We start from the raw sequence: 15,759 nt of genomic DNA, 5'->3' as shown, positions 1-15,759 counted from the left end.
GTTATATGTCTCTTTATATGTTTTGGGGCTTATGGGCATTTTTAGTGATTTATCAAGTAATTTTTTATTGAAAAACATTTTTTTTTATATTTTTTTACATGATCCACCATGGGATATGAACAAGCAATCATCTGATTGCTTGTTCTTGATAATACTCTGCAATACTAATGTATTGCAGGGTATTATCAGTGCCAGCCTATGCAGATGCATAGGCTGACACTTTGCCTTTAAGATGACGTCACAGACGCCATCTTAAAGGTAAACCCTCCAGGCTTTTCTGGGGTCCCGATCGGACCCCAGAGGAGCCAAAACAGCGATCGCCCCCCCCCGAAAACGGTGCGGGGGGGCCGAACGTGGGGTAAAGACCCCCAGAAGGCAGGTTAAATGCCGCGGTCGCGTTGACCGCGGCATTTAACGGGTTAAACACCCGCGATCGGAGCCCACTCCGACCGCGGGTGTTAGCCGGGGATGTCAGCGGTAAATTACCGCTGAAATCCCGCGGCTAACGATGCCGGTTCGGCTGCTATACAGCGCTGAACCGGCATCGGCTCTGCGCAGTAGCTGTACTGCGCTGAGCGCTAATCGCGGGACTCAGCGCAGTACAGCTACGGCGCAGAGCGCTAAGGGGTTAACACTGTGAACCAGAACATGTCCATAAAGTTATATGTAACACCAAAAACATCCACACATCCGGAATAAAGTATTTTGGTCAGGGCTGATTGTAGCCTTTTTGTTGCCTGAGGCGAAAATTGAAAATGCTGCCCCCCCCCCCCCCGTTTTAAAAATGTTGGATTGTCATTAGAACCTGGATTAACAATACATTTTGATTGCGGACACCTTTGATAGCTGTTATAGTAGCTGTTTATTGTAGTCTAGGGCTAAAATACATTAAATTACCAACATCCAGAGGTCCGTTTGTAACTAAGGGTCGTCTGTAAATCGGGTGTTAAGTAGGGGACCGTCTGTAGTTGATAAAAAGATCTTATGCAGATGAAGCGTACTGTAGCTGCTAAACTGATAGAATATACAGTTTAGTTAAGTAGCTACAAATAGAAAATACTATTCGTAGCTGATAAAGGCTTAGTTTAGTCTGCGATGATGGAATATTACAGTATTTGGTAGCGTTCACTTTATGCAAATGGGCATACCATAGTTGCTATACAGATGAAATATACAATAGCGGATACCAGATTAGTTCAGTCTATGAAGAATACCATTTGTAGCTGAATTAGTTCAGTCTGTGCAGGTGAAATAAGCAGTAGCAGATGGAGGACTAGTTGATGCAAGTAAAGTATACAGTAATTATTAGTATACTCAGCCTAACTATGCAAAGCTGAACAAAAATCAATGGGTAAGCAAAGAGTTGAGGTTGATAAAGAGTTTCTAAAAATCTTTGCGGAAGTTCCCTCTTTCCAATTACACTAAGTTTTCTCTCCATACACACACCAAGGGTTAACAACCTGATATTGGAGCACATACAATTCCAGCCCCTCTGCTTCTGGTCAATACCTAAGCACTGTTCTTTACTGCTCTCTGGCACAGCAGGGGTTACAGTCCTAGATTAGAGTCTGCTTTCAGACTTCCCCCTCATTCAGCGGCTCCTGCCTGCAAACCTCTGAAACCCGACCACCGGCCTTCACGTGTGTTGCGATCCAGTGACTCTTCACATCAAGAGGCTCGGCACCCTCCTGGGCTCCTCCACCTCCAGTCTCCTGCTGCAAACTACTCAAGCTTCAATCTTGGCTCCTCACTCCTGTTAGCTACTCATGGAGGCCGGTAGGACAGGAAAACATGTCAGGAAGCAGGAGATCCTTGCAGTGCACGCGGTTAGGTCATAGCGTACATACACACCACACCCCCCATCCCATTGCCGCTCTGTATTTTAATTGCGTCTGTATTCTTAAAGAAACAGATGCGATTAATTTCATGGGCGGTAATGGGCGCCTGAATCACCCACATTACACACGCCCAGGCTCCCGCTCCCATCAGGGCTCGGGCATCTGCAGCCTGAGGCGAGATTTTCATCTTGCCTCATGGCAGATGCGGCCCTGATTGTGGTATATATAAATCTGCTCACTTTGTGTTATTATTTTTAAATGCCTATTTGTGTGTAAACCTCCGCTTTGTTGTTTTATATAAAAACTAATGTTTTCATGGCATTTTTTTAAAATAATGGCAAATATTATGTATTTTTTTAATAAAATTTTACACTTTGAATCTGTTTAATGCGATTTTAAAAATGGTGCAAATGTCTGATTTCAGAAAATATACGGTTTGTTGGGTTTAGTATAATTCTTTTTGCTTTAATTTCGGTTTTATTTGTACATGTCAAAAATGTAAAAATTGCTCTGGCCAATAATGCAACAAAGTTTCCAGAAAGGCATGGCAGTGAAAGGGTTAAAGGAAGCCTATCATGTACTTTACCCCTACAAAGCTTTGTAGAGGTTAGTATCTGCAGTGCAGCGATCACTACACATACACGCAGGGGCGGACTGGGAATTTAAAGTGGCCCTGGAAAAAACTGTAAAAGTGGCCCCATTCTGTGGGCGGGGTCAAAACAAGTAGGCGTGGCCATGTGATGTGGGTGAAGTTACTAAACTCCATACAAACTGTTAATAGATGGTCTAAATCAACATGTACACCACAGAGAAAGAGACTCATACTGCCTCCTTGTAAAAGAATAATACTTCTATTTTAAGAGCACACAACTTAATACTGCCATATATGTACACTAAAAACATACTACAATACCTTCTCCAATAAACAAGAATGTAACTAGTATAATACTGCCCCTAAGTGAAATATATTGTAATACTGCCCCCTATGTACAAGAATATACCTACTATAATACTGCCCCTATGTACAGGAATATAACTACTATAATACTGCTCCTATGTACAAGTATATAACTACTATAATACTGCTCCCTATGTACAAGAATACAACTACTATAATACTGCCCCTATATACAAGAATATAACTACTATAATACTGCCTCCTATGTACAAGAATACAACTACTAGCAGTCCCCGGATTACATACAAGATAGGGTCTGTAGGTTTGTTTTTAAGTTGAATTTGTATGTAAGTCGGAACTGTATATTTTATCATTGGAATCCCAGCCAGAACTTTTTTGGTCTCTGTGACAATTGGATTTTAAAAATGTTGTGTTGTCATAAGAACCAGGATTAATAATAAAGCTTCATTACAGACACCTGTGATAACTGTTATAGCTATTCATTGTAGCCTAGGACTAAAGTACAATAAATTACCAATGTCCAGTGGTCCGTTTGTAACTAGGGGTCGTATGTAAGTCGAGTGTTCTTAAGTAGGGGACCGCCTGTACTATAATACTGTCCCCTATGTACAAGAATACAACATACTAGAATACTGCCCCCTATGTACAGGAATATAACTACTATAATACTGCTCCCTATGTACAAGAATACAACTACTATAATACTGTCCCCTATGTACAATAATACAACTACTATAATACTGCCCCCTATGTACAAGAATACAACTCCTATAATACTGCCTCCTATGTACACGAATATAACTCCTATAGTACTGCCTCCTATGTACAAGAATATAACTACTATAATACTGCCCCCTATATACAAGAATATAACTACTATAATACTGTCCCCTATGTACAGGAATATAACTACTATAATAGTGCCCCCTATGTACAGGAATATAACTACTATAATACCGCCCCCTATGTGCAAGAATATAACTACTATAATACTGCCCCCTATGTACAGGAATATAACTACTATAATAGTGCCCCCTATGTACAGGAATATAACTACTATAATACTGCCCCTATGTACAAGAATATAACTACTATAATACCGCCCCCTATGTGCAAGAATATAACTACTATAATACTGCCCCCTATGTGCAGGAATATAACTACTATAATACTGCCCCCTATGTACAAGAATATAACTAATATAATTCTGCCCCTATGTACAAGAATATAACTACTATAATACTGCCCCATATGTACAAGAATATAAATACTATAATACTGCCCCCTGTGTACTGGAATATAACTACTATAATACTGCCCCTATGTACAAGAATATAACTAGCCAGGCAGCCCATAGCCCCAGTATATAGCCAGGCAGCCAATAGCCCCAGTATATAGCCAGGCAGCCCATAGCCCCAGAATATAGCCAGGCAGCCCATAGCCCCAGTATATAGCCAGGCAGCCCATAGCCCCAGTATATAGCCAGGCAGCCCATAGCCCCAGAATATAGCCAGGCAGCCCATGGCCCCAGTATATAGCCAGACAGCCCATAGCCCCAGTATATAGCCAGACAGCCCATAGCCCCAGTATATAGCCAGGCAACCCATAGCCCCAGTATATAGCCAGGCAGCCCATAGCCCCAGTATACAGCCAGGCAGCCCATAGCCCCAGTATACAGCCAGGCAGCCCATAGCCCCAGTATACAGCCAGGTAGCCCATAGCCCCAGTATACAGCCAGGCAGCCCATGGCCCCAGTATACAGACAGGCAGCCCATAGCCCCAGTATACAGACAGGCAGCCCACAGCCCCAGTATACAGACAGGCAGCCCATAGTCCCAGTATACAGACAGGCAGCCCATAGCCCCAGTAGACAGCCCCTGCCCCAGTATATAGCCAGGCAGCCCATAGCCCCAGTATACAGCCCCTGCCCCAGTATACAGCCCCTGCCCCAGTTTAGAGCCTGCCCCCGGTATACAGCGCCACCCCCACCGCAGTACATAAAAATAAAAACACATGAACTCACCTCTCCGATGCTCTGACGCTGCTCCCCTGCTTGATCCCAGTCCGGGCGCGGTGACAGCAACTTATGCACCGGCGTCGCACAGATCATGATGTCGGCAAGCGGCTGACGTCATGGCCTGCGCAACGCCGGCCTGTACGGAGCTGACACCGTGGCCGGACTGGAATCAAGCAGGGGAGCAGTGTCGGGGCGTCGGACTGGTGAGTTCATGTGTTTTTATTTTTTCACCGGCCCCGGACCGGCCCTAAACCAAACGGCCCACCGGGATTTCTCCCGGTGGGTCTTGTGGCCAGTCCGCCCCTGCATACACGCCCCTGCATACACGCTACAATCTCCACTGCTCCGCCACTTGGTACTTACTGTGGCTGCCGTTTCCAGGTAGGCTTGTGCAGCTGCACTGAGTAGCAGGCGGCGGTACAGTGGAGGATATAAGAAGATTTATAGTAGTAAGTCTTGTAGAAGAAAGAACTGAAAATTAGAAAGTAAGTGAAAACCTGATGAGAAATATAATATACATAATATATTATATTATATATAATATACAATATATATAATATACAAGTCATATCATGGACAAAAATGGCATAACCCCTTATGTGTGCAGAAAACTTTAAACTATAAAATATAAAATTCAGTTTTCTTGACTTACCCTATCTTCCTCATCTCTGAAATCTGGCATGGTGCTAATACAGAGGCTCACTGCTGTGATTGCCACAAAAGAAACTGACAAACAGGCAAAAATCTTTCCTGGAATCCCTGAGTGAGGGTTCTCCACCATGTCCCTGAGATGCTTCATGCATTGAGCCAAACGCCCAGAGTCCTGCAAGGCGCTTTGTGAATTCTCCTTGGAGGTGCTATATTCTCCTTCATACATCTTAGCTTCAGCTAATTCCTCCTCCTTCTGTTGAAGCTTTCTAAGACAGCACCATTCCAATTGTTCTTCTTCTATACCCCAGTATATTAGTTCTTCCTGGAAAGATAGGGCACACATCTCTCTGAGTATTCTTAGCTTCCCTGCTGCCAAGAAAGTCATTATAGTCCTAAAGGCACATGGGTTACGGTCAAAGAAGAATTCATTGCAATTGATGTCATAGTCATCACAAACATCCATAATTTCATCATAATTGTTACAAGTTTTCAGTTTTCCAAGCCTAGTTAGTGGACAGTCTTCAAGTGTGGTCCATGGGATGCGGTACTTTATACCACCTACATTGATGATAACATGCCTCATCCTATCCTCCACTTGGCCTCTATAACATCTTTCCTCTCCAGGACGAAGGAGCTTAGCTGTTTTGTAGAACACCCCTTTCCTGGTCCGAATTTCACACAAATTCTCCAAGTTCTTAAACCTAAAGGATGTGAAGTCGGCCTCTGCTTTCCCTGCCAGCAATGCCATTTCCTGATACATTGGCTTTCTTCATTTAGGCAACCACTCTTTCCACAAAAAACAGTGCATGCTCTGTTGAGCAAAATAACTCCAGATCTGAAAGGAAAGAGCAAGTGTTTATAATTTTAGCATAGTAATGGAAACAGAGTGCATAAAAATTAATAGTATGTAAATAAGACATGAAACAAAACACCCAAAAACACATCGGATGCTGGTGAAAGTTACAAGGCTTGTTCTAAGGGAGATGATTTTTCTACAATTTCAATGCATTTGGAATATTTTTACAACTGTTCTGTAAGAAGCAAAGAGTGAAGCAGACATGTCATTTATGGTGCACAGTGAAAGCCGTAATATCGAAGCCCACAACAAAATGGTGCAAATGCGGTTTTCATTGCATTCAAACAAATTTTCCCGTTACTCAGTACACGGCATGGAATATTAAATATCATCACTATGAATTGCAATTTGTTATGCATAAAACAAGCCCTTATACAGCCCTTTACATGGAAAAATAAAAAAGTTATAGATTTTTGAAGGTGGTGAGTGAAAAATTAAGATGAAAAAGGGTCTGGTCAGTTAGGGGTTAAAGTATAACTGTAAAGTTATAATATTAATAATATATATTATAATGTGATTCCCCCTTTGAAAACAAACAGAATGATTCCTACTTTGTGCTGCTTGCCCTTTTGTATCCAAAGTTATGGCATTTTCTGTGTTGAAAGTGTTTGACAAAAATCTTTCTCACCAGAGGTGAAGTGGGCAAGACTAATGTCTGTCAGTCTATGCCCTCAAGCTGAGGCCAGTTAGCTTGCCCACAGATGCCTCATGCTCCCTCAAACTAATATAGGATTAAATACATTTAGTAAATCCACCGAACACTGAACAGTGCACATACAGGATGATGACTAGCCTGGCAGCTTCCTTCACATGGAGGAGCAGGGAACATGATTAAATACATTTAGTAAATCCACCGAACACTGAACAGTGCACATACAGGATGATGACTAGCCAGGCAGCTTCCTTCACATCGAGGAGCAGGGAATCCAGTGAAAGAAATCCAGGTAAACCAGTTACATGAAGTATATAGCCTGTGCTGTGTGAGCAATAAGGGTTAATAGCTTATCTGCACAGGGCTGATGGTGCCGATGACAAGGTGGCGGAAGGAAGCAGTATAAATTGCAGGGAGAGACAAGAAAGTTCTGTAGAATCACAGACTGGGATGGAGGGACTGATAGGGAACAGGGTAGATCTTGTACCTCACTATTGCAGGAGACATCTGTATCCACTGTCTCCCTGTGAGAATGGAGCAGCAGCTCATCCTCTCCCATGAAACAAACTGAGAAACAAACTATAAACAAAGTACAGATTCACAAGGCTTGCCAGAACATGGAGAGCAAGCAGCTATTGCAGCTGTGAGTTAATCTGAGGGGGATAGCAAAGAAACTACTGCATATAGGTAACAAAGAATATAGGCAAAAAAAATGTCGGCCCCATGATCAATTGTTCTAGTGTTGCTTTAAGACACTGGTACAAATGAGTCAGAATCCACAACCTTTCCCCGCTCCACCGAAGCAGCACTCCCCACTATATGCACCAGCTCTCCAACGGAGATTACACCGGGTGAATGCTGAAGAAAGAGGGAGTTGCCACGGGGGAGTGATGGAAGGTGAGTAAAAGTTTTTTTTTCCCAGAGGAGCCACATACTTCTCAAATTTGATAACATTTGCTGAATAATATTACGTTACATTGTGTTTTTATAATGTTTTTAATTAGAAAGTGTAAATTTTGAAGTTTACATGTTTTTGTTGACCATTTTTGACATAGTTAACAAATAAATAATAAAAACAATGTAAAAATACACCCTTGGATCTTGTGAATACTATCATCAGGCCCGTCGGCGGCGAATTTTTTTTTCGACCCCACAATCAACTTGTTATTTGCCTCTAATGATGTGCTTGAGTTAGAATCCACAACCTTTCATCACTCCCCCTAAGCAGCACTCCCCACTGTAAGCACCAGCTCTGAAGCCAACAAATAATGATGTCATCACATCACGTGTGCCGGCTTCAGAGCAGGGTGGACAGTGTGGCTACTGGGATGTGTGACAGTGTGGTGGCTGGTATGGGTGGCTGCCATGGGTGACAGTGTGGCTACTGGAACGGTGACAGTGTGGCTACTGGGGGGATAGAGTGGCTACTAGGAGGGCATTGAGGCTACTGGGGAGGGGGGCCAGAGTGGCTCCTGGGGGGGGGGGGGTTTGACAGTGTGGCTACTGTGTGGGGTGACAATGTAGCTAGTGCGGGGCAGTGAGGCTACTGGGGGGACTGATAGTGTGGCTATTGGGGGGACAATGTGGCTACTGGGGAAGGGGGGACAGTGTGGCTACTGGGAAGGGGGGGTAGTGTGGCTACTGTGAAGGTGGCACAATGTGGCAATTGTGGGGGGAGGGGTGTAGTGAGGCAGTCTGGGGGAAGGCAGTGTGGTGCCCTGATGTGAGTTTACTTAAAAGGGGCTTACTAAGGTCCTGACTTCTGTGGGGGAAGTGACAGTGTGGCTACTGGGATGGGTGACAGTGTGGCTACTGGAGGGGTGACAGTATGGCTACTAGGGGGGCATTGTGGCTACTGGGAAGGGTGACCAGAGTGGCTCCTGCGGGGGCAGTGTGCATACTGGGGAGGGGGTGACAGTGTGGCTACTGTGTGGGGTGACAGTGTGGCTACGGGGGGCAGTGTGGCTACTGTGGGAGAGTGATAGTGTGGCTATTGGGGTGCAGTGTGGCTACTGGGAAGGGGGGACAGTGTGACTTCTGGGAAGGGGGGACAGGGAGGCTACTGTGAAAGGGGGACAATGTGGCTACTGAGGGGGGGAGGAGGACAATGTGGCTGCTGGTGTAGTGAGGCAGTCTAGGGGAAGGCAGTGTGGTAACCTGATGTGAGCTTGCTGAAAAGGGGCTCACTAAGGCCCTGACTATTATACAGGTAATATATGATATAAGACTTATTTGTACCAGGACTTATCAAAGCCTCGAAAATGTAATGTAGTGGGAATCATCGTTGTAATGTAGTATATTGGGGCTAACAGCATTTTATTCTGTGGAAAATATTCATGATGTGGCGAAGTGTGACATTTGGTACAATATGTTACAGATCTGTAAACTGTGTTGCCTCTTATAAGCAGTGCATCACAGAATCCTAATCTTTTTAGGAAATTATGTATGCTGTGTATCTTATATTTGTAGAAGATGCACTTTCTTGTTTTAAATTTTTCCATATATATACACCAAAGATTTAGCATCATTGAACGTCAATCTACTTAAAGGAAAAGACCAAACTTGAATAATAAAGAACCTCCAAACGAATAATAGAACCAACCATTAGAAAAATGATATTTTATATCCTTATGTTGTATTTTTATGTCAAGGTCATACATTAAATGTACGTTAAGCTACTCGACCATTTTATAGTATTATACCTATATGAAATGTGCATATTCACAAGAACCCATACATAACAATGTAAATGTAATTCTAGTCCCAAGCTCTGGCAGCACTTTATGCATAATTTTCTGACTGAGCAGTTAGCACAAGAACAGGAGTTGTCAGAATATGAATCTGAGCTCTAACCACATATATATGCAAATATGTAATATGTCTAGGGCTGTGAACCTGAATGTTCAGCCTTTCCAACAACTCATATGATGTTTTATCATAAAGAAATAAATCCTGACTTCATTTACACTGTACTGCAATAAACCTACCAGCTTTTTACTCATGATCCATTACAACAGAAATATAGTAGGTCCATAAATACCTATTTGTATTCCTCACATAGTTTTTTGCCACACTTAGACCATGACCAAGAGAAGATTGTAGACTTCACTTCAAGTCACAATGAGACAAAAGTGGCAAAATACTTTCCACAGTTGGAAGTGATGACATAATACCAGTGCTAAAGGGCTTCTGAGGCTTTTAGTCACTTGTGTATTTACTCAGTGTCTGGACACTTGTGTTTCAGCATAGACTGGAGCCAGCTATTATTTAAAGGTAATTCTATTTTAAACACTTTTCTTCAAACTGTAGAGTCTTATGATATGATGTATCCAAATCTGGCTAATGGTGTTATTAGTTAACAGGATGTGTAGCCTGACTTTTGGAGTTTTGCTCAAAAAGACTACAGCAAAGTAAAAAAATACAAACATATCACCTAACGTTTTATTGCGTAGTATGAAATGTTGAAATTCTAGCAATTTGTTCTTCTGGTATTGAATAAAACTAATGTGCAGAACTTGTTAAAGTTGCTTATATCATTTACATATATGTAAGTAGTGTCATGATGGCTGACATTCTCAAAGGACCTAGAGGAAACCTACGCAAACACAGCGAGAACATACAAACTCTTTACAGATGTTGACCTGGATGGGACTTGAATTCAGGACCCCAGCACTGCAAGGCTGTAGTGCTAACCACTGAGCTTAGTGGACAAGTAATAATAATAATTCCTTTATTATACAGCACACACAGATTACGCAGCGCTGCACAAAGTTTGCCATAATGGTCCCTCTCCCAATGGGGCTCACAATCTAATCAACCTAATAGTATGTTTTGTAATGTGGGAGGAAACCGGAGGACCCGGAGAAAACACGGAGAGAACATACAAACTCTTTCATATTGCTTAAAATAGTCATAGACATTTTCAGTTATCCTTTTCAGCTGGACATGACTGGAACAAAGGACATAAATAAAAGTCTTTTTTAAAAGGTTGGATCTAATCCCATGAATAGAGGCATCAGTGGATCATGTATAAAGATATCTAAAAGGTACTGGGGCTTATTTACTAAGGGTCACACTCTTCATTTTCATAGGACTATGCACCTTTTTCGGTGATTACACAGCTTGCACAGGTTTATTAACTGGTATCTGTGCTGGGATTTTGCCGCACACTATCCTTTTTTGGCGCAGCTGCACTGGCTTCCATGTAACCCACATTGGGGGGGCTGACCTACGCGTTTTGCTTATACAAGCTTAGTCATGGTCACACCATGACTAAGCTTGTATACGCGAAATACGTAGGTCGTTTTCCTGTGCCATATACACTCACCGGCCACTTTATTAGGTACACCATGCTAGTAATTGGTTGGACCCCCTTTTGCCTTCAGAACTGCCTCAATTCTTCGTGGCATAGATTCAACAAGGTGCTGGAAGCATTCCTTAGAGATTTTGGTCCATATTGACATGATGGCATCACACAGTTGCCGCAGATTTGTAGGCTGCACATCCATGATGTGAATCTCCCGTTCCACCACATGCCAAAGATGCTCTATTGGATTGAGATCTGTTGACTGTGAAGGCCATTTGAGTACAGTGAACTCATTGTCATGTTCAAGAAACCAGTCTGAGATGATTCCAGCTTTATGACATGGCGCATTATCCTGCTGAAATCAGATGTTGGGTACATTGTGGTCATAAAGGGATGGACATGGTCAGCAACAATACTCAGGTAGGCTGTGGCGTTGCAACGATGCTCAATTTGTACCAAGGGGCCCAAAGAGTGCCAAGAAAATATTCCCCACACCATGACACCACCACCACCAGCCTGAACCGTTGATACAAGGCAGGATGTATCCATGCTTTCATGTTGTTGACGCCAAATTCTGACCCTACCATCCGAATGTCGCAGCAGAAATCGAGACTCATCAGACCAGGCAACATTTTTCCAATCTTCTACTGTCCAATTTTGATGAGCTTGTACAAATTGTAGCCTCAGTTTCCTGTTCTTAGCTGAAAGGAGTGGCACCCGGTGCTTAGCTGAAAGGAGTGGCACCCGGTGTGGTCTTCTGCTGTTGTAGCCCATCTGCCTCAAAGTTCGACGTACTGTGCGCTCAGAGATGCTCTTCTACCTACCTTGGTTGTAACGGGCGGCGATTTGAGTCACTGTTGCCTTTCTATCAGCTCGAGCCAGTCTGCCCATTCTCCTCTGACCTCTGGCATCAACAAGGCATTTCCGCCCACAGAACTGCCGCTCACTGGATGTTTTTTTCTTTTTCGGACCATTCTCTGTAAACCCTAGAGATGGTTGTGCGTGAAAATCCCAGTAGATAAGCAGTTTCTGAAATACTCAGACCAGCCCTTCTGGCACCAACAACCATGCCACATTCAAAGGCACTCAAATCACCTTTCTTCCCCATACTGATGCTCAGTTTGAACTGCAGGAGATTGTCTTGACCAAGTCTACATGCCTAAATGCACTGACTTGCCGCCATGTGATTGGCTGATTAGAAATTAAGTGTTAACGAGCAGTTGGACAGGTGTACCTAATAAAGTGGCCGGTGAGTGTATATCTATGCACATTGCCATGAAATATGCTTTTATTGGAACATAATAAAGTAGGAAGTTTCTGGATAACAGTCTCCTAAAGCACTGGTAATTCTTCTAGGGAACTTTGACATATATTATAAAAGATTTTCCTGCCATTTCCCCTGTGCTTCTCAAAATCTTTTTTGGAGCTAGATGACTTCTGAATCTTGGATTAATTGACCCTTTGTTTTTTTTTGACCATCCGTTTTGACTATTGATTCTGTACTGCAGTGTCCTCTGGGTTTTGATCTGTATTTGTCAACTACTCTACTATGTTTGTATTGTCTAGTCTTTGTGTTTGCACTTTGAACAACCAGTTGTCACCTACCACTCAGGGTAGGCTGGGCACTTATGTAGGGACAGCTGGGAAAGGAGTTTAGCCTTAGGGCTCAATGTCCTTGTCTGTCCTATAAACCATCCAAGTCATTACTTTACTGTAACCTTAGTCTATTTTAAAACAGTCCTACAGTAAACTTGAAGGATATATTATACAGATGTGTGCAGTCTTCTACTTGTTCCAGTTAAAAAAAAAAAAATCTTTATTATCTTAATATTCAGACTTCAACTTTTTCTAGGTTTACTCAAAATTCCATTTTTGAATTCCATTAAAAATTCAGAGCAGATCAATGTTTATCTATCCAGTAAACTCTGATAACCAAAGATTTCAGACTGCACATCTCTTTTACTGCCAATTTCTCATATTTGAAACATTAAAATTCAATATTTATTAATATAGATCCCAAAGTATACAATTTACACATAGCAACAAATGTCTATCAGATATGTACAAACCTCAGTACTCTTATATGGGCTGGGAACTACGCACAACACAAATTGAAGGAAATCCAGCAGTCACTTTCATCTGTATTAACCACTAACACTGCATGGTAGCTCCCAACAGCATGATTACAACAGTTATATGTTTTGATAGGAGCTCTGTTCCTCTACTTTATATAGAAACTGAACTTTAAATTGAATTAAAAACCAAAATGCTTTGGGGTATTTGTTGTACCCCCACATCATTTTATGGTTTTTTATTAAAGAATATGGTTATAAAGTTTTCAAGGACACTTGAATTCCCTCATTTTTCTTATGTTGGATTGACATATTTTTGAGAATAAATTACTACTATGGCAGATCCATTTCCATGTTCCATTTTAAAGGAAATCTACCAGTAGGTTTTTATTTTTATTAACCAATTGAGGGGAAGCTGCATGATGACAGAACTATGTTTATTAGGAGATTCACTTCTGTACTTTCATTAGAAAATGAACATTACATTTATTTAAATGAAGCACATTCATTTTGCGGGATATCACCAGAGCTCCACTTGGCTGAAGCCTCCAAGGAGGTAATAGCAATAGATCCCAGAGAGCATCTGGTGAAGGCTAGAATTAAGGAAGAGGAAATGTCACCTTGCAACCTTGGTTCCTAGCCAACTGGCCCAAAAATATTTTGTACAATAATAAATTATTTATTTTGGCCAATTCTGTATGAAGAAGTAGCTTGACTCATAGATTCTTTTGAAGGGCTTATAGAGAACCTGGCACAATAGATGCCACCACCACAAACCTCACATGGTACCTTTTAGATGTCTGTATGCATGTACCACTGATGCCTCTATCCATGGGATTAGAGCCAAAATTCTTTAAAAAAAAACTTTCCTCTAGTCCCAGAGTTGGGGAGCTGTAATATACATTCAGGCTATCCCACATTCCTCACTGATGTTGGCACTGCCAACCTGGCTAGAGAAAATTGAGGGAGGGGTGAGGAACAGAGTTAATTTCTCTTCATATAGCCACTCTCTCCTTCCTGATAAAAAGGTTAATGATCAGGCAAATGCTACTAAGTGTCGTGCTGGAAACTTAAGAGAGAGAAAGTGGTTGTATGTGACATACAACCACTTTCTCTCTCTTAAGTTTCCAGCACGACACTTAGTAGCATTTAATACTGCAGATGAGTGGAACCCATGCTCCGGTTCGAAACGACAGCTAAACACCCCTTGGCCAGACATAGTCATGGCTAGTTGCTAGGGCATCAATTTGCTGGACTGGCCAATTCAGCAATATGTACAGGTCAGGCAACTAAAGCCTAACGCTGCACCCGACGGGTCTGCTCATATCTATTTTCTACCTCTCACAACAGCAGGCACAATGGCAGGCTCCCCTTAATACTAAATGCTGTGGTATTTATTTCTTACAACTCAATTTTCTTTTTAATCATACTGGGAAAACAAGAGCTACCAATGTTTGTTAATACAACAATGTAATGATTTCTGTTTTTTATTTATTTATTGTTGCCCATAATAATATAGTTGTCAATGTGAAAGAGTTCTGAAAATACTTCTGTCTGGAGAATAATTGATGATGGATCTGAAGCTGATCTGGCAGTTTTTTTTTCTAATGAAAATTGTGCTAGACTTGAGCTGGCAATGAATGATTATTGCTACCAGAGGCGAACTTATCTTGTATATCGAAAGCTGCAACTGCTGGTATTAGTTCATTATTATTACAAGTAAGACAAATGCATTACCGAGAGTCTTAAATTGTGGTCACACAGTGATGGGTCATATAATCCACTGTGCAGCAAATGATACATGCATTTTATTATGTTCCTGTGTGAAATTCTTTATAAGACTTCTTGGCTATATTCACAATGCTGGTAAATTTAACAGAACATACTGCTGGCTGGCATCTTTATCTCCCGCCGTGGTCCAGGGAGTCCACAAGACTTTAGTCCTAAGGGACTATCCCCATAGAATGTGACAGTGAGATCCGGCCATGGACTCCGCCAAGGTCATGATCTCTGCAAAAGCCACGTACCAGCTTCTGGGTGACCTTCCCAGCACTATTGCCCAGCAGTCCCAAGAGATTGCTGCGCAAAAAGAACTCTTGGACAAACTCGCTGCCACCCTGCTGATTATTGCCTCCCAGCAGCAGGCTCCTGCGACTCCTCCTGTTGCTTCTGTCCCCCAGCCATGTTTTTCGGCAGCAAACTCTGGATCAGATTTTTTGATGCCAAACAAATTTGATGGCAACCCCAATTTTTGCAGGAGTTTTGTTGTCCAATGCTCGTTGTACATCAAACTGCCGTACTCTGAGTCCACCCCCGAACGCACTAAGTTGGCATGTGTTTTTTCTTTGCTCACTGGAGAGGCGCTGGACTGGGCTACTCCTCTATGGGATAGTGGTGACCCTGACATGGTTACCCATACCAAGCTCCTGGCAAAAATCCAGTCTAGGT

The 15,759-nt window shown here is 42.3% G+C and overlaps 1 protein-coding gene across 3 annotated transcripts in view; it reads right to left on the bottom strand.

Moving 5' to 3' along the window:
- The window catches only part of KCNG2 (potassium voltage-gated channel modifier subfamily G member 2), a 112,999-nt gene that overhangs the window by 27,880 nt on the left and 69,360 nt on the right, over positions 1–15,759 (bottom strand). For all 3 annotated transcript variants that reach the window (XM_072152390.1, XM_072152389.1, XM_072152391.1), the window contains one exon: positions 5,427–6,260. In XM_072152390.1, coding sequence (XP_072008491.1) covers positions 5,427–6,185 — 759 coding nt within the window. In that variant the 5' untranslated portion in view covers positions 6,186–6,260. The remainder of the gene's footprint in view (positions 1–5,426; positions 6,261–15,759) is intronic.

Source organism: Engystomops pustulosus, chromosome 5 (assembly GCF_040894005.1).
Source record: "Engystomops pustulosus chromosome 5, aEngPut4.maternal, whole genome shotgun sequence".
NCBI lineage: Eukaryota > Metazoa > Chordata > Amphibia > Anura > Leptodactylidae > Engystomops > Engystomops pustulosus.
This window is presented reverse-complemented; position numbering and strand designations above follow the sequence as displayed.